The sequence below is a fragment of the Acinonyx jubatus genome, chromosome A2, assembly GCF_027475565.1.
Source record: "Acinonyx jubatus isolate Ajub_Pintada_27869175 chromosome A2, VMU_Ajub_asm_v1.0, whole genome shotgun sequence".
Lineage (NCBI taxonomy): Eukaryota > Metazoa > Chordata > Mammalia > Carnivora > Felidae > Acinonyx > Acinonyx jubatus.
This window is the reverse complement of record NC_069383.1, coordinates 65,872,171-65,892,579: the sequence shown is the minus strand read 5'-3', so window position 1 is coordinate 65,892,579 and position 20,409 is coordinate 65,872,171. Positions and strand designations below refer to the sequence as shown.

General features: G+C 35.3%; 1 protein-coding gene across 8 annotated transcripts in view; it reads left to right on the top strand.

Annotated features, from left to right (window-relative positions):
* NXPH1 (neurexophilin 1) overlaps positions 1–13,754 on the top strand; it is a 428,911-nt gene extending 415,157 nt beyond the window's left edge. For all 8 annotated transcript variants that reach the window (XM_053220330.1, XM_053220331.1, XM_053220329.1 and 5 more), the window contains one exon: positions 11,785–13,754. In XM_053220330.1, the coding sequence (XP_053076305.1) occupies positions 11,785–12,546 (762 nt within the window). In that variant the 3' untranslated portion in view covers positions 12,547–13,754. The remainder of the gene's footprint in view (positions 1–11,784) is intronic.
* The last annotated feature ends 6,655 nt before the right edge of the window (positions 13,755–20,409 follow it).

Here is a 20,409-nt window from a genome sequence, read left to right as displayed (position 1 = left end):
ATTTAGGAAACAAAACAAATAACAAAGGGAAAAAGAGAGAGAGACAAACCAAGAAACAGACTCTTAACTATAGAGAACAAATTGATGGTTATCAGAGGGCAGAAGGTTTGGGGGATGGGTGATCTCTATCACCTATTTCACCCAAATAGGTGATGGGGTTCAAAGAGTACACTTACTGTAATGAGCACTGAGTTACGTATGGAATTGTTGAATCACCGTATTGTACACCTGAAACTAACATAACACTGTATGTTAATTATATGAGAAGTAAAATTCAAAACTTAATACAAGTGAAAAAAAGAACAATAATAAACAGGTATCTAATCTAAACTGAAGAAAAAAGTTACATTAAAGGTCAAGGGGATTTTAGAGCTCTGACTGTAGACATATTTTCATTTAAACTCCCATTGTGACTTCATTTACAGCATCCTGTCATTTTGGAGCTCTGTTTACTCCATTCCTTTCATGATCTATTTCTCCCTATACCATAAACTTTGGGTGAACATCCTTCTTTGATTTAGTGACACCGCTTACTTAGTTCCCTTGGTGACAATAAGAGCAAAGTTTTTTTTTCTTTTTGGACTCCAGGCATGCCACTATATCTGATTAATTGGATCATCATTAAAGATGATCCAGAGGCCATCTTTTTTCTTGTTTATGAAATTTCTCTGCCTAAATATCCTTTTCCATCTAGCTCTTTGGTATGCGATTCCACATGCCATGAGAATAGCGGAGAGGGGTTCGTAAAGACCAACGTGAAATCTAGCCCAGACAGTGGACAATAGGTGCATTTGGTTCCAAAGCTGACGGGCACTGGATAAGAGATCTGTGGAGGATAGAGTCTGTTTACCCAGTGCTAGGAATCTTACAAGAAAGAAACTGAAAGTCAAAGAATGCCTGCTAATATTTTGGGAGGGGTTTTAGAAAAACAAAACAGAGCAAAACAAAACAAAACAACAGGCTAGTTTAAGAGCTTTCAAGGGATGTTATTATTTTGTTTTGTTTTGTTTGTTTGTTTGTTTGTTTGTTTTATTTTTGTGGACACACTGGCCGTTGAAGTTCCCTGTGCATGAGTTGTGTCTTCCCTGAGCTACGTTTAAGAGCCACTGGGGCCTGGTGCTCTAGGTGTATGTGTCTTTACCACATCTTTGGCTAAAGCATGATCCAAAAATATTTTACTCAATGTCAAAAGTTATTACATAACTCAAACTCCATCATCATCAACTTTTGATGAAATAGTGAGGGGTCCATTTTCCTTGCTAGATTTTGTATCTTCTCAGAACACTGTATTTGTTCCACTTGAGGAAACTGGGGATTCCTAGTCCACAGGATTTTTATGGTAGTATGGAGGGACGGTATTTCTAGGATTTTAGCCCCTATTATATTTCTGTGTTGGCTGTCTGGCTTGCTGTCCACTCTGTAACTGGGAAGCTCTTAGCAGTGCCCACACACTGTAGCCTGATATGAATGATGTCCTAGAAGAATTTTTGAACCTATGTAGGACCTAAATGGCAAAGGGATGATATTGCCCTATAACTAGTTTCTATCACTTCTTTTATATAATTTTTTTGTCTCTATTGAAATGTTTCCAGATCAATCTCTTGATAATCAGAGGGTAAGTAGGTATATTGTCTCAAAAAATATCAAAGTCCTTATTCCTCAAGAATTTGAGCTTCTTTTGGATAAGGTGTACTATTATTATTACTCAATATGTAGATATAAGTTACTGAAAATAGGGCTGTAAGGTGAATCAGTCCTTCCTCGTTTGGTTTATGCTAGATAGGCATGCACTTTGACCTTCATTACCATCCATATAAAAAGCCTTTTTTTTTTTATAAGGAAAATCACTCATATTAACCTTCATTTCAGAAAGAAAGACACTGGATCTAACCAGCCATTCCTACATATGCAACATTTATCTTTTCCTCAAAGACATCTGGATTTACTGACAAATTCAAATCTCTTTAAGGGTAATGAAAAAATGATGCTGAAAATGATGCTGAAATGGCTTTATTTCAGCCCAGAAATACTCTTTCAACATGTTATTTTAGACATTTTGTTCATCATATTAACCACATACCCAGAGGTCTTTACATGAGCTACTCCTTATGTAGTCTAAATGGAAGTAATATAAAATACTAACAAAAGAAGCAACTTTTGCAATGCAAACCTGGGTAATCCATAGTTACACTCTGAAAGAATGGGTTAAGTGAGGCTAAGTGGAATAATTACATTTAATTTCTCATTAATATTAATGTGTTTATGTGTCAAAACTTAACATTAGTTTATACAGCAAGCATGAGGGAGGGGACAATATTTTCACAGGATGAAAAACTGTATTTCTCAGTAACAGAAACTATTGTTCATGCCTCTTCATAAGGTGTGTTTTTCCCCTGCAGTTAAAGAATGAAGAAGATTTTTAATATAATTTCTTAAGAGTACCTGTAGGAAAAGGAACCAAAGAGAAAGCTAATGATTATGGTTATACAAACTTGTGAGGAGCTCAATTATCCATGACTCACACCAATTTCTAATATAGTGATGTTGAGAACAGTTAGTACCCTATGTTAGAAGTGAGCCATCCTCTGTGGAAACATGAGAACTCATGGGGTAACATACCTAAAATTCTTAGCCATTTGAGCATTCTTCAAACTGACAGGGACACCATGTTTCTAGTTTTTGAGGATGACATGGAATGTTCAGTCTGGTCAGGAGCCCTTTTTTTAAAATTATTATGTTAAAGATAAATTATTGCCCACATTTGCCAATACTAAATCATAATGTAATCAGCATGGTCCCTTATCACCGCCTACTGCTAAAGATGACCACAGAGTTGTTACAATTATGCCAATTTTCATCTCAGTTTGTTTGGATCATTTGAGCAGATGTAATGTCTCTAGTGAGAACCAGGAATAGAATAGCAGTGTGCATTCTGAAAGGCTTGTTTTTCTTTTCTTGAGGGTTTCATAACCAAGCCAAGCATAATAGCTCTCACATGTCGAACTCATACTGTTTCCCCTATTTTTATGTGTATTACATATAAAATCTTCTACTTTATGTTCATGAAAACCCAATGAGTGGGGTATCATCTCTATTTTCTATTGGAGAAAACGTGGTCCTAAAGAGTCACTAATGATAAAATAGCAGATTTTGGAGTTAGTCCTGTGATCTCTGACTGCAAAGCCCATTTTCTTAGTTTGTATGCAGTACAACCTCATAGCACCTACTGGGTTAAAGGAGAAGCACAAAGTTCCTTCTCTGCTTTTTCATTGTTAATGCAACACTGTTGCTCCTGGAGCACTGCTTTGCAGCATAAGGAAATGATGTATTTTTGATGTATTAAAACACTAACCCATTTCCTCTGGCTTATCATATATAATAAAGGCACTTCAGGTATTGTCAATGTCAAGTGCAGCCTCAAAACTTTCAAGAGAGAAATCTCTTAAGGCCATATGTACCAACCCCTCCCCAGTCTTGATTGTGACTAAATGGTTAATGACCTTAACTGTTGAAATAGATGTAAGTAAGAATATAAACCATACAGGTAATTTATACAGTGGTTACTGTATGCGAGGTATTCCCTCCCCCAAGTTACAAAATGTCATACTGTAGAAGAACATCCCTCAAAGAGTTTATAGACCTCTTGGGAAAATTTGATGAAAAGCCTCATATATCTAGAAATATCTGCATGTTTTTCTCTGAACTAGCTAAGAAACAGGCTGGAGATTGCACAATGCCTGAAATAGAGAAAATTTAAATTATTTTTTGGAAAGAAAAAAGTTAAGCAGAACAAAGTGAATCAAATGATGAACATTTGACCCAGTGTAAGCCTATGTCCAATAAAGACATTTTAAGGCATAGACAACTTAGTTTATCCCCTCTGAACGCTTTCTAAAAGAATCACACAACTCTATACATCAATAAAAATTAAAATCCAGCTCAAGGGAGGAAGGAGTGAGATATTTGAAACAACAATGGCAGAAAAAGTAGTAGAATCAAGGTTAAAAAACAACTATAGGTAACCTGGCTGTGAAATAATGTAATGATTAAGGATCTATCAAAAAAGGTAAACAAAAAGTGGAAGTATAATACTTTCATATATAAAATTCTATATTCCCCTTTAATAAAGATGATATACCTGGATGTATAGAGATATGTCTCTCTAAAGTATTTTGTTGATTGGAAAGTATACAATATAATTCACAAAATATGACACTATATACATAGTATTTATATATGAAAAATAGTTGAGATATTTATAAACAATATACACCAAAATTTTGACAGATTTTTACCTCTGAAGAGAGAGATGGGGTTGTAAGAGAGAAGAGGTTGATGATGAAGCCAGGCTTTTACTTTTCATTTCATAAATTCTATAATGTTTGAATATTCTTATAAACATATTAATGTAGAATTTCATATTTAAAATAATTTTAAGAGTAAAAACATAGCCTGTGGAATAATAGGGAGTAGCTTTTTCACTTAACAGCAGTAATCTGGTCAAGCTCTTTTTGAGTTTTTATATCCCCATCTGTAAGCTGAGGATAACAATATTGACTTTAAAGTGTGTGTGTGTGTGTGTGTGTGTGTGTGTGTGTGTGAGAGAGAGAGAGAGAGAGAGAGAGAGAGAGAGAGAGAGAGAGAGAGAAAGTGTGTTTGAATAGTTTAAATACAATACAATGCCATACCTGAAAACTAATTACAATGACTGGAATATAGTGTGCCCTTAGCCAATAGCAGCTAATAGTATGCAACATATTGTCAACATAGCAAATCATAAAATTGTTAAAATGAAGTAATCATAGAGCAAGACCACTTTGTTGATTAGTTATTCAGTGTTGAAAGATATTGCTTAAGCATCAAGTTGTTTAAAATTTTTGGCTTAAGTATTCATACAGTTGATGAAATAAATACATAATTTTCAAAGTAATCTTGAAATTATTTATATTGAATAGTAATAGATCGACAGAAAAATGTGCATGTTAGTAGAAATTAAAAGGCATCTTATCACAACATCTGGGGAAACCTCTAGCTGGAGATAGTACGCGTAGAGGAGTGAAATGTTTATATACCGTCTCATAAGGCCAGGAGCATAATTGAGGTGACAATATAGTAGAGGGGTGGTTTATTTTCCCAAAGTGGTATCATTGAAAAGTATTTTAAAAGGTGATGTAGGACATTGTGATTGTAAGCCTTTAACGAAAAGGTATTAGAAAAAGCGATGTGAAAGTATGGCCCTAAAATATACTGAGAAAGAGCTAGATCAAAGTGTGGTAGCTCTTATATCTTACATTCTGCCATCTGAGGCGTATTTTCTTCTCAGCCCCATGCACAGATCCTGCCCCAGACATTTTCCCTTCATGTTAGATCCAAGCTCTGTCTGTGTTTATGGTTGCAGGAAATGACCCTTCTCTTTGCACCTATTTTTGGATGTTTTTTAGTGTATACTTTCAATTTCATACATCTAATTATGTTAGGAATCTTTATTATCGTTAGGGATTCTAAGACAGTGAGAAAGACAAACACATATAATTTGTGGAAATGGTATCATTGGGCTGGCAAGCCTGCTCCTTTGGAATGGGCGTTAGTGACTTTTGACATGGCAAATTATACTGTCAGAAAGCATATTTGCTGTTTTCACTGGTATAGAATAAATTGCTTGTAGAAAAAGTTCATGATGCTTTGTGTTTTTAGAACTGAGTTCATTAGAGGTTGTCAGCTTTTTCATTTGTACTCATCTTTATGCCATAGTCTTCACCGCTTTTGTTACCACTCAGATATACTGACATCAAAGAATCTTCAGGTGACTTTTAAAAAGAAACTTGTTATGTTCATAATATCAATAGTAGAGGGTGTTCTGGATGTAACGTTTCTTTTTACTAATATCTTTTTTATTCGGTAAGATTCAAAAACTTTCAATTTTGTGTGTATATGTATGTGGTTCAAAAATGAAAGTTCTTAAGATGTAAAGCGATATGATAGAACGAGACAGCCAGTGATTCCTGACTGCAGCTGGGAGCGGATGCATCAAGCTAGTTGCTCTTTCTCATCTAGCATCATGTCTTCACCACCATGAAAACGAGCTTCAATAAGGTCATTAGTAGTGGATTCAAAAGTCAAGAGGATTCTCTCCAGGTGTTTACACTTTTACACAAGACTTTTACTTGGAATTTGAATCTTCCCATGCCTGTCTTTACTCTCCCCAATTTTTCTTTGTTTCTATAACATTATTTTCTTTCTAATAGCCTCCTTTGTCTCTACCTAGCCTGGATCCTCTCCTGTTTGTCCTCAAAGCATTGGCATTACATATTGTTACCAGCCTTCTTCCGTATCCCCATGTTCTATCTGCAGAATGGCATCTATTCATACTACAAAATCAACATCACCATCTCACACGTTTCTCCAGACATTCAGACCCATGTTATCAACTTTCTTTAGATAGCACCACTGGAATGGCTTGCAGGCACCTTAACCTCCAGTTTTCCTCTGAGATTTAATTATATTTTCCAGCTAACTTGTTACCTTTGTATTCCCTGCAGATGCCAGGAAACTCGTTAATTCAACTTTTCATATTCCTGCTTAGCCAAAAAATCATCCAGTTGAGTTAATCCTACCTCTGAAATATTTCATATCCATTTTTTCTCCTTTTCTTTTCCATTGCCTTGGTTAAGCCTCATTTTACTTTCTCAAATGAAATATCACAATTAGTTATGTAATGAATCATTCTACCAGTCATTCTTCCTTCAAGGTCTCTCCCTTCAATGTCTAATCAGGGATTCTTCTAGAACTGGAATGACCTACTTAAAAGCAAAACAGAAAAAATTTAGTGCTTCCACATTACCTATAAGATTAAGTTTCAGTGCCTTAGTAGGAATATCACGATATGACCCTAGCCCACCTTCTTCAAGTTCTACCCACTTCTTACAACTTCTTTTCCTTCCTATCAGAGCTCCCTAAGGCTCAGCAATAAGGAACTATTTTCCATTCTTACATTTAACATGTCCCATCTAAGCTCTTTGCTTTTACACAGTATGTTCCTTATGTTTAGAAGATCTCCTTAAGCTTATTTTCTCTGTTGAACTCCTAAACATCTTTTATCTCCAAGATCTGAGGATAATTTCTATTGTTACATCTTCTCTGTCTTTTAACTTTGATTTTAACTACTAGAATGTTGTATACATCACACTGTTAACATGCTTAATTTATTTTCCCATTAGACTGTGAACTTCTTGAGGGCAAGGACCATGTTTCATTTATCTTTGTATTTCTATTATTTAACTCAATATTAGCAGAGTTTCACTATATAGTTATCGAACTAATAAAACAAAATAAATCAGGATGCTTATGCTCGACAGGTCTGGGGAATTTCCTAAAGACCCAAAGGAAGGGAAGGGAAGGGAAAGGAAGGGAAGGGAAGGGAAGGGAAGGGAAGGGAAGGGAAGGGAAGGGAAGGGAAGGGAAGGGAAGGGAATGAGAATAGAATATTCCAGACTGTGTTGTTGACCGTACAGCTGAAACCTGCTTTGATTCTGTGCTCAAACTGAGATGTTCTGGAGAGGTGTCTTGACAATCAGCACCAATGGAAGGCTTTCACATTATAAATAAATTCATTGCATTTGGTAGCTGAGCAGCATAATGGCTGAACTTATGTTAATTTTTTGTTAACTTGAGTTTTACTGCCTATTCGACCTGCCATGTTTTTTCATTGTAATACAAGAACTCTCAAAATTATATGCTTTCTTTTTTTAATTGTTTGCTAAAGTTTTTGGTTATGTAAAAAGGAGATTTTCTTTTGAAAATATTTTCTGCTCTCACATCCTATTATTATTCATTTACATAAAATATTATGTAGTGAGATTTAAAGGTTAAAATATTTGAGGATGTTAATAGTATTAATAATGTTGAACAATCACCGTGGCCCAGATACTGCTCTTAGTGCCTTAAATGGAGTGTCCTGTTTAATTCACACAGCAGCTCTATGAGAGAGGTGGGCATTATTCTCCTGTTTTCTACAAAAGAAAAACATAAGTATACACAAGTTGAGCAACTTCCCTACATCATATACCTGTTACAGACCTCAGCCTGGATTGGGAGGCCATCTGACTCCAGAACTCATACTCATAATCACTACAGCTGTGGAGAGTATAATTTAGAACTAAATTTCTGTTCTATCTGAAATTCAGAAGTTTTTCTGCCTGCCAGTCTTAGCGTCTTTTTTGGATAGATTGGTCCTTTAAAATCCTATCTCCCACTTCCATGTTTCTTTTCTTTTTTTTTCTTTTCTTTTCTTTTCTTTTCTTTTCTTTTCTTTCCTTTCCTTTCCTTTCCTTTCCTTTCCTTTCCTTTTTTCTTTTCTTTCACTCCTTATATGCCATTGCTGGATTGCAGTCTAATTACATTTAACTTTCTTTTTTGGGACAATTTCATTACTGCTTCTTGAGCCAGTGCTCATTACAGTGCATCTCCTGATCAACTGTGTTGATTCTGAGATACAAGTGCTAAGCCAGTACCAAATGCATTCCTGTATTTTTTATTTGTCATCCAAAGAATGGGAAAATAGTTATGTAATTCCAGGTAAAAATGAGAAAATAGGATATGCGTTTGTTTCTTTTATTTCTTGTACCTTAAGCATAAATATAGAAGCTGTGTTAACGACAACATTTATATAATCAAGCAAGTTGAGATTTGGATGTTTGACTAGCCAATTAGATTTCATTGAGACAACATAAAACAAATATACAAAAAATAAACTCCAAGCTAACAGATATGTACTACTCTTATAAATTAATGTTTGTTTTATAGAAAAAGTGTATTTTGAAATGTACGTCCTTCAGTGAATTGGTAGGAGAATTATAGTTGTTTTTATTTGTTTTGTAAATTATAAAGTTATAATATTAACTTGGGAACTACTAAGGATTATACTTTTCATATTAGAGTAAAAATTGTTCCATAGAGAACTGACTTTATTATCAGGTGAAGAGAATAGGTGGGAAATTTATGCTTTTCCCTTAAGAAAAGTCATACATTTCCATGTATCATCCCCCTCCCCACAGGATATTTATTTCTCAGTTTCATCCCTTTAAGACTTAATATTCAGTCCTTGTTAAACAACAAATTGAATTTTGATAAGGCAGCCACTTAGCTATTTTTACTCACATACTGCTTGAGTATGATCCATTTCTGGAATGTTTTGGCATGAAGGGATTCTGAAAACAGGTGCAGGGGGAAAAGGTGCAGTTTGGGCGCAGGGGGAAAAGAGAGAGACCAATTCAAGGGTTGAGGAGAACTGAAGGGGAAGAACCTAGCACTAAAAGAAAGTTGGCAGCAAAGACAAACTTCTTTCAATTCCCAGTATTTGCCCCAAGATCAATAGTGGCCCATCTGATGATAGCCATCCTGATTCCACATGAGGAGGTTTGTTCATTTCAGTTGGGTAATATGTTTTAAGAATTTGGAGACTATGTACATGAAGCTGATCTGTATTTCTCTTACATGTGATCTCATCCCCACCACAATCCATCCATTTTTCTGAGCCTCATCCCACCCCTAGGGTCTTATTCTCCCTTGGTCAGTGTTTGTCTCTCCTCTGTTAACCTCTGTGCACAATGGCCTTCTGGATCTTTTTATAAAGGCATCACTGTTGCCAGGGGATCACAGGGGTTGCAACTGGACTTAGACTAGCAGCTTGAAATAGTGACATTTTGTGTTAGCCTACCCAATATTGCCATCTTGGTTTTTCAGGGTATAGTCATGGGACATAAATCCATTATAAAATCTCATTTAGTCTCAGATGCAATGAATTTGTGTGGGACTAACTAGCTTGCAGGGTTTTTTTTTTTTAAAGCTCAGAATTACTGGGAAGAGACCAGCTTCAACTGGTAGTTTATTCTAGAGGGGAATGGCCTCATAGAATTCACATCTGTCAGTTTGAGCTGGGCAAAGATAAGACTATTTACCAGCTGGTAATGTAAAGGTCATTGTTCCTGAGGAATCTGTGAAAAGACAAGATTACAAGTTCTAAGTGATTTTGTTCTAGTTTAGATTACCAGGCCCTCTTGTATGCATATGTCCCTGGGAAACCTATCCTGTGCAGATTCTGAATACTTGGCCATGTGACCAAGAGCAAAGCTACTCTCAAGCCAGACTTCCATATGTACTATTTGGTGGCCTTTTTTCTCTACTTGTCTTCACATAGCAGCTTGGGATTTATAAACATAGCTAAATTTAACTGAACCATTTACATGTGTTAGCCATGCTATGAGGTAGGGACCATTGTTACCCTCACTTTGCAGTTGCGGGAAACTAAGTAAAGGGATGTTAAATGACTTGACCAAGGGCACACAGCTTGAAAGTGGCAGCACTGAGCATGGATTCCAGAAAGACTGATTTAAAGTTTATGCGCTGGTCCCTAGGCATTGGGATAGAGTCCTTTTAGCACAAGTGACTGAGTAAAAGGCCATTCTCAGGCCAGGGTTGTATCTTAGCAAGAAGCCTCCACACCTAAGTTTGTGGAGAGATCCCTAGAATGCAGCTCTAATTCCTAGTAGGCCTGAATTAAAAAGCTCTCCAGCAATTACCTCTTATTTTGAGAACAGTTTGGAAGGAGACTAGCAGGCCCAAATGAGGCTGCTGAGTGGTAGTCAGACTCATGTCTGAGATAGGACTTAGAACTGATTCTAGAGGGGGCTGGTGATAGAGGTTTATTGTGAATCTTGGCTCTTTAGCAGACTTACCTTACAGGCAATCAGTCCACATCTTAAAGGGTTTATTTGTATTGGCTGTTTTGATTCCTGTGGGCCCTTAGCTGTCTTCTCTACTGTCCTTGAGCTCTCCATGTTAAGATCAGAAGTCACTGCTTTAACTTTAGACTAATGAATGCATTGTGGATTCTCATTTCTTTCTTTTATTTCTTCTACACTAAAACATAAATATAGGAGCTGTGAAATATAGGACAATGCCTATATAATTTGGCAAGACAGATCTGAATGTTTGATCAGTCAGTTAGATTTAGGGTTCCCTGGTCTAGCTGTGGAATCTAAATCTTCCCAGAGAGAAGACCAGGATCCCAGGAGAATGGCTCTGAATGTGACTCTCACAATCCAACTTGAAGTGACCTCTCTGTCACTGACCATGTGTTGTTAGCTTCTCTAGATTGACAGTTATCTATAAGACATTGTGTATTTGATATTTTCATTTATGTCCCTTTTCCTGGACCACATTTTAAGCCCTTAGGGTAAAAACATTATGTCTTATCCAGTATGTTCCATGCTACTAATAGCTGATAATAAACATGATTTCTTTTGACCAGTTAAAATATACTGGAGTCTCTTGCCAAAACTGACTTTTCTAATATAACTGTGGCATGGGTGACCAAAAATCTTTAGGATGTTGGTTGACATAGTTCTGAGAATCATATAGTTTTAAAGCTAATGGCAATTTTGAAGTAGAAAAGTAACAATTATTTGTAAAGTTTTTATTTTAAAAGTTTTTGGATCTTAGTGCTGAGAAATAACTGGTTTAATTTCTGTTTGAATGCAGTTTGCTCTACTCATCTTAGATGGTCTTTTCCTTGTCAAAGTCAATGTTTTTATATAGTCTTTCAGCCATGTTTAGTGGTTTTTATCCACCTATACCTCCTCTCTCCCAATATTATATATATATAAATATTGGCCAAATGCTGAAGATAATTTAAGTGAAGTATCTTCATTTAATTCTGAGCCTCTGAGAAAGAGCTGTTCTCAGATACAGAGATGTAAACACCATTTTTTTCTGTTCCATTTGCAGGTCACATGTGCCAATTTAACGAATGGTGGGAAGTCAGAACTTCTAAAATCAGGAAGCAGCAAATCCACACTAAAGCACATATGGACAGAAAGCAGCAAAGACTTGTCTATCAGCCGACTCCTGTCACAGACTTTTCGTGGCAAAGAAAATGATACAGATGTAGACCTGCGATATGACACCCCAGAACCTTATTCTGAGCAAGACCTTTGGGACTGGCTGAGGAACTCCACAGACCAACAAGAGCCTCGGCCCAGGGCCAAGCGAAGGCCCATTGTTAAGACGGGCAAGTTTAAGAAAATGTTTGGATGGGGTGATTTTCATTCCAACATCAAAACAGTGAAGCTAAACCTGTTGATAACTGGGAAAATTGTAGATCACGGCAATGGGACATTTAGTGTTTATTTCAGGCATAACTCCACTGGTCAAGGGAATGTATCTGTCAGCTTGGTGCCCCCTACAAAAATAGTGGAATTTGACTTGGCACAACAAACCGTGATTGATGCCAAAGATTCCAAGTCCTTTAACTGTCGCATTGAATATGAGAAGGTTGACAAGGCTACCAAGAACACACTCTGCAACTATGATCCTTCAAAAACCTGTTACCAGGAGCAGACCCAAAGTCATGTATCCTGGCTCTGCTCCAAGCCCTTCAAGGTGATCTGTATTTACATTTCCTTTTATAGTACAGATTATAAACTAGTACAGAAAGTGTGCCCCGACTACAACTACCACAGTGACACACCTTACTTCCCCTCCGGATGAGGATGGACATGGGTGAGACTGAAGCCTGAGGAATTAAAGGTCATATGACAGGGCTGTTACCTCAAAGAGGAAGGTCACATCTGTTGCCTGGAATGTGTCTACACTGCTGCTCTTGTCAACTGGCTGCAAAGACGCTAGTGGAAAACAATCCGATGTAATTTCTGCCCAGTCAGCTTCATCTCTTAGCATAGTTGTAAATCACTACAGGTTTTAAAGGCACACTTGAAGACATACTCTCACACATAGATATACACAAACACACGTTCATATACATTTCAGCTTGCATCTGTCATGATTGCTGTCAGGAGGGCTTTCGTTATCTGACTCATAATGGTTCAGGATAAACTATCATCAAGCAAAAGGATTAACTAGACAGTGAATGGTTTCTAACACTTGCTGTTATGGAAATCTCTTTTAAAGTCTTGAGTACATGCTAATCAATAATCCCCACTCATGCATTCCTACTGCTTGGAGTAGTTGTACTGGTAAATACTACTGTAGGAATATATGCTTGTTCAAATGGAAAAAAAAATGTGTCTTTAGAGCTCAGTATTCTTTATTTTATGAACACAACAAAGTGTAGTAACTTTTTTCCAGCATACAGTAGGCACATTCAAGGTAATATAAGATGGCTCTTTTTTTTTTTTTTTCTATGGAGGGAGCCTGTTTTCAGTAAAGATGAGCAAACATTTGGAATTTACATGTGGGCAGACATTGGATTACAGCTTTCATCACCAGTCTTTGGACTTCCGCAAAGTTGAGACCAACTAAGGCTGCTTAAAACAAGTTCTGATCATTATATAAGAAGGGAAATGCCTGACAGACACCATGTAAGTTATAAGTGTCTGTCTTATCTTTACTACACATATTGTAACAAATTCAATATCCTAGTCTTCATTTGTATGAATGGTTTGTATTGTACATAGTTTAACCAAGTGTTATTTGAGCTGCTTATTAATATTAACTTGTACTTGTCTCTCTGCTTGTTATTGGTTAAAAAAGAAAAAAAAGGATATGAGGAATCCATTTTATCAATGTAGCTGTGACCTCCATTAAAAAGACAAACTTAATGTACAAAGCATTTATTCAGCTCAAGTATTGTTGAAAGCTATACATATACAACATTACAGTCTGTCTGTATTTAGATATTTTATTTCTGGACAAAATGAAATGTACATAAAAATAAAATGCTTAAAGTTGAGTTTCAATATGTGCTTGTGTAAGATGGTGATTTAAATGGTTCTGACAGGAAGAATGTGCTGGAATACAGTAATGGTTTTGCATCTGATGTCTCTAAATTTGTACAGAACTATCTAAATTGCTATTAGTTGCCCAGTCAAAACAAGTTAGGAGTTTCAGTCTCAAGCCTGGCAAACAGTTGTGGCATACAGCATTGCACACATTTTTGGTTTACTGTCGTGCTAGTTAATTCAAGAATACCAAATATCAATGAGCATAAGAGATGATTGAGGTCTCCTAAATGATTATAGCTGTTTTTTTTTTCCTGTGTAGAGTCTTTATTTAGCAGGGAGATTGAGAAGAAGGTAATTTTTTTTTTTCTTTAAAAGAAAGTCAAGATGTCTGAAGAAGTGTGGCTGGCTTTCCCTGATTCTACTGTTATCATTCAACTCAACTGAGAAAATTACAATAGCAGTGAGAAGGCTTAGGTGTTCAATTTACTTATACCAAATTGGATCAATTTATTTATATAGCATTGTTTATGGACATTAAACTTTCTTTTAAAAAAATTACTGTATGTAATCCCAGCGAAATAAACAGAAGAAGAAATACGTAAGGTAACCCATTTTTAAAGTCACAAATGAGGGATTGGGATATTAAGAGTCTCAAAGGTTAACCAAAGAAGCCAAATTAAAACACTAACCCATTTTCATCTTCCCTTCATGCTGCATAAGGATAAGTATGTTCTCATATAGAAAATAATAGTAGTACTATAGGGAACACAAGACCACAGAGTTCTAAAGTGAGGACTCAGCAACAGATTTGACTAAAGAAAGCCTTCAACTGCAAGTCAAAGACACATCATTCCATTTAATGTCCATCTCTCAAAATCCTCCAATGTATCTCGACAACCATTTCTATCAATGCATTAATTAATTTGCCGTGGAATTTAGAAGCTAATGTTAGAACAGACTCTATCTGGCACAACAGGCAATAAATGCATCATGAATTCTAACTGTGGGACAAATTTGCCACAGATAAATCTTGTTATTCTGGGATTTATTTATCACAATGATCACTTAGGAGTTAGTTGCTCTTAGCAAAAAGAGGACTAAATGAGAAAGAGAAAATCATTAAAAAATTTTTAGGATCATCTGATTAGTGGACTGTGATTTCCATTACGGGGTCTAATCTGTCCTTTTTTGATTCCAAATTCAAGATGAGATAAAAATATACTTCAATCTCCACCCGTCTGCCCTGCTTTCCAATCTCTTCTTGAAATGTTGCTTTTTAAGAACATAGCTAACTAACATCCAATGAATTCAATTATTTTTCTGTGTAGTTTTCCTTTAAAAGAAAAAGAAAATGTAACAAACTTCCAAAAAGACTTTCAATTTTGAAAAATCTAAGCTTTCAGGACTCTTCTGGCCCTGTACACACTTATCCCAAACTGCTACATCATCACCTCCCTCTGTAATATAGAAAAGTCACGATGATACAGGACTTTGTATCCAATATACTCTTCCTGTTCTAGACGAGGATCATGATGAAGATGAAGGTTCTAAGGGTTAGATTAAAACTCTATTAGACCAACTTGTTGCTTTAACAGACTGGTCAGTTAAGTTTTACTTATACTAGAAATTTATTTGTTATTTGGAGAAAATAAATTTTAGGTTGTCCTAAGATAATCACCTTCGCTAGAATCTTAAATATTATTTCATAACTTTGCTAAGTTATAGAAAAACCTGCAATGTGGAAATAGCACCTAATGCAAACATGTGTTTGTCATTACCTATTGTTCTTTTCAGAAACATTTTAGTAAAATTGAAATTACTACAAAGAAATAACTATTGCAGATTCTTGCCTCATGGAAGAATAATGATACAAGTTACTGGTTTATCTACTTATGATAAAAACGATGCTTTGTCATGGTATGGTATCATTGGGCATTTTTGAGTCCATGGCTCTTGTTAGAATTTCTCTGCATGAATAGAAGGGGTTTAACTGTTAATAGAATAGTATTAAAGTTCTGGAAGTAATTATTCTGCAAGCAATTGAGATACTTGTTAAACTTAAAACTGTGGACTGGGAATCTTCAGGTTCCTACATTTCAGCAATAAACTGTAAGCCATATTTTTTGCACAGAATAGATTAAAAAAATCATGAGAAGCCTGAGAAAGTGTTTGTCTTTTCCCTTTTCCCCACTATTTTACATGTAAGAAGCAGCTTAACCAATATAAACAGCTCTTTGGAAAAGCAATTTGCATCTCCATCATCAACTTTGAATGCCAACTCTTAGCTTAAGGCAAATTCAAATGGCTGGGTTTAATAAGCCTTTTTAAAAAAAAATTAAAATGTTTATTTATTTATTTTTGAGAGACAGAGACAGAGCATGAGCAGGGGAGGAGCAGAGAGAGAGATACAGAATCCGAAACAGGCTCCAGGCTCCCAGCTGTCAGCACAGAGCCTGACGCGGGGCTCGAACTCACAAACCGTGAGATCATGACCTGAGCCGAAGCCGGACGCTCAACCGACTGAGCCACCCAGGAGCCCCTAATAAGCCTTTTAAAGACTTGGTTTGTGTACCAGTTTCAGATATTTATTGATATTTATTCAATTATCAATAGATTTACCTATTTATATTTATTATACATCTTTACATTTTTGTTTAAATAAAATGCAAATTAGTGGGTGCATTAAAAGTACAAAATTTAAAAACATTAATATGCATAAAGATAATTACTATTTACCTAGTTTATAGGAGACAAAAAGTGAGTATCTTAAAGACAGAATTGAATTCTGAAAAACTGGTTGCCAAGTCAGGATTTTCTCAGGAGTCCCATGCGTATCAGAGACTGATTTCAGAGACTGGGCTCATAAAGGAAACAATCCTTAATTTAAAATTGTGGTGTATCATTGCGTTTTACATCCTGTACTATCAGAAATATTTTAAGTAACAAATCTACAACTACTTTTGACTAGGATGGGGAAGAACAGAATTCTCATGAGCGAATTTTAGTTTCAATTTGTTTGTATGAACTCAGTCTAGAAATTAGAAAGATTTCCTAATTTCCTTATCCTAAAATTAGGAGACTACCAGTGCCAAGAAGCTGGCCAAGTGCTCCAAGTTTGGTCAAAAACAGTTTAATATTTTTGGTTCTGCATTTGTAAGAACATGTCTCTTCTCACTGATGGATTGGAGAACAAGTCTAAAGGTCCCAGAAGTGATGGATGCAGAAGGCTTAGAGACTGTCTTTCGGTGACTGTAGTGGCTGTTGCAGTTGGAGGTGCCTTTAGAGTTGCCAGTTGTTGATTCCCCCGAATTCTAATTAGTGACTTGGACAAACAGCCAAAACTCTGTTCACATCATCCTCACCTGGCAGAAGCTGACTTTCTATTTCCTAATCCTATGTCAGAGTTCCAAAGAGACAACTAAAATATGATTGATTTCTGATGGTCAAATTCCTTTACTCAAACACCGAAGTACACTTGGCCATTGAGATTGTGACTATTTAAAGAAGTAATCCAAGAGATTTGTTAGAATATGTTAATGCCACACAGGTATTTTTTTTTAATGAAATATCTGCCATTGTTTCTGTTACTGCCCAAATTAACTTTGTCAGTGTTCTGAAACTAAGTTTTATTTTATTTTATTTTTAAAAAAGTTTATTTTGAGAGAGAGAGAGCATGAGCTGGGAAGGGGCAAGAGAGGGGGAGAGAGACTCCCAAGCAGGATTCACCCTGTCGGGCCCAGAACCTGATGAGGGACTTAATCTCACGAACTGTGAGATCATGACCTGAGCTGAAATCAAAGTTGGACACTTTTAACCAACTGAGCCACCCAGGTGCCCTGAAACCCTATTTTAAAATTAATTTATTTTTTGCAATTTATAAAAGTTTTTGGTAAAAAGCAATGGTTAAGTGATATCACCTAATCAGGTTGAAAATATTTCATGTAGTTTTTCAAAAAAAATTAAAGTATAATTGGCATATATTACATTAGTTTCAGGTGTATAACAAAATGATTTTATATTTGTATATATTCCAAAATGATCACTACAATAAGTCTAGTTAACATCCATCACCATACATAGTTATAAAACTTCTTTTCTGGTGATAAAAAACTTTGAAGACCTACTCTCAGCAACTTTTAAATATGAAATACAGTATTACCAACTATAATCACCATGCTGTACATCATATCCCCATGACTTGTTTATTTTATAACGAATTTTATACGTTTTAGACCCCTTTTATCCATTTTGTCTATACCCCTTTTCCCTTTCTGGCAACTTTCAGTCTCTTCTTTGTATCTATGAGCTTGTTTTTTTTTGTTTGTTTGTTTGCTTGTTTTTGTTTCTGTTTTTTGATTCTATGTATAAGGAAGATCATACTGAATTTTTCCTTCTCTGTATGATTTATTTTACTTAGGATAAGGCCCTCAAGGTCCATTCATGTCACAAATGGCAAGATCCCATTCTTTTTTGTGGCTGAATAACATTCCATTGCACACACAACACACACACACACACACACACACACACACACACACACACTTCATCCATCCCTTGATGGATACTTAGAATTTTTCCATATCTTGACTGTTATAAATAAATAATGCTACAATGAACATGGGGTGCATGTATCATTTTGAGTTAGTGTCTTAATTTTTTTGGATAGATTCCTAGAAGTGGAATTACTGAATCATATGGTAGTTCTATTTTTAATTTTTTGAGGAACTTCCATAATGTTTTTTGTAGTGACTGCACCAATTTAGATTCTCAACAAAAGTGTATGAGGGTTCCCTTTTCTCTACATCCCTGCCAACACTTGTTATTTTTTGCCTTTTTGGTAATAGCTACTCTAATAGGTATGAAGTAATACCTCATTTTGTAATCTTATTGATAAGGAAATATATTATTTCCCTGATGATTAGTGATATTGAATATCTTTTTTATGTGTCTGTTGGTCATTTGTATGTCTTCTTTGGAAAACTTTCTATTCATATCTTCTGACCATTTTTAATTGGATTTTTTAGTTCGTTAGTTTTGCTATTGAGTTGTAGTTCTTTGTATTTTTTGGATATTAACCCCTTCTCAGATATATGATTTACAAATATTTTCTTCTACTTACTAAACAGACTTTTCATTCTGTTGATGATTTCCTTTGCAGCACTGAAGCTTTATAGTTTGATGTAGTCCCATGTATTTATTTTTGCTTTTGATGCCTTTGCTTTTCATGTAAGATCCCCAAAAAATCATCACAAGACTAATGTCAAAGAAATTACCACCTATATTTTCTTCTAAGAGTTTTATAGTTTTAGATCGTACATTCAAGTCTTTAATCCATTTTCAGTTAAGTTTGTGTATGGTGAAAGACAGTGGTACAGTTTCTTTGTTTTGTTTTATTTTTATATTTATTTATCTATTTACTTATATTTTATTTTTTTACATTGGCTCTTTGGTTTTCTCAACATTATTTGTTGAAGATATTGTCCTTTCTCCATTATATATTCTTGACTCCTTTGTTTAAATTAGTTGACCATATTTGTGTGGATTTATTTTTGGGCTCTCTATTCTTTTCCATTGATCTGTGTGTCTGTCTTTATGCCAATGTTGTTTTGAATACTATAGCTTTGTAATACAGTTTGAAATTAGGGAGTGTGATACCTCCAGCTTTATTCTTCTTTCTCAAGATTGCTTTGGTTATTGAGGTCTTTTGTGGTTCCGTACAAATTTTAGCATTATTTGTTTTAGTTCTGTGAAAAATGCTGTTGGTATTTTGTTGGGATCATGTTGAACCTGTAGATTGCTTAGGTAGTATGGACATTTTAATAATATTAATTCCTCCAATTTATGAGAACAGAATATCTTTCCATTTTTTTTGGCAATTTTTTCAATTTTTTTCATCAGTGTCTTATAGTTTTCAGTGTACAGAATATTCACCTCCACCTCCTTGGTTAAGTTTATTCTTAAGTATTTTTTAATGTAATTGTAAATGGGTGTGCTTTGAATTTCTCTTTTTGGTATTTTGTTATTAGTGTATAGAAATGCAATGTATTTCTGTATGTTGATTTTGTATCCTGCTACTTTACTGAATTTGTTTACTAGTTCTAACAGTTTTTTGGTGGAGTCTTTAGGGTTTTCTATATAGAATATCAGGTCATCTGCAAATAGTGAGTTTTACTTCTTCCTTTCCAACTTGGATACCTTTTATTTCTTTTTTTTCACCTAGGACCTCCAATGTTGAATAAAATTGGGGAGAATATGCATCCTTGTCTTGTTCCTGATCTTAGAGGAAAAGCTTTCAGCTTTTCACTATTGAGTGTGATGTTAGCTGTGGGCTTATCATATATGGCCTTTATTGTGTTAAGGTATGTTCCCTTTATACCCACTTTGTTGACAGTTCTTATCATAAATGGATGTTGAATTTTATTAAATGTTTTTTCTGCATTTATTGAGATGGTGATATTATTTTTATACTTCATTTTGTTAGTGTGGTATATCATGTAGACTTATTTACAAATGTTGAACCATTCTTGCATGCCTGGAATAAATCCCACTTGATCATAGTGTGTGCTCCTTTTAGTGTATTGTTGAATTCAGTTTGCTAATGCTTGGTTGAGGATTTTGCATCTATGTTCATCATAGATGATGATGGTATTTCTTGTGGTATCCTTGCCTG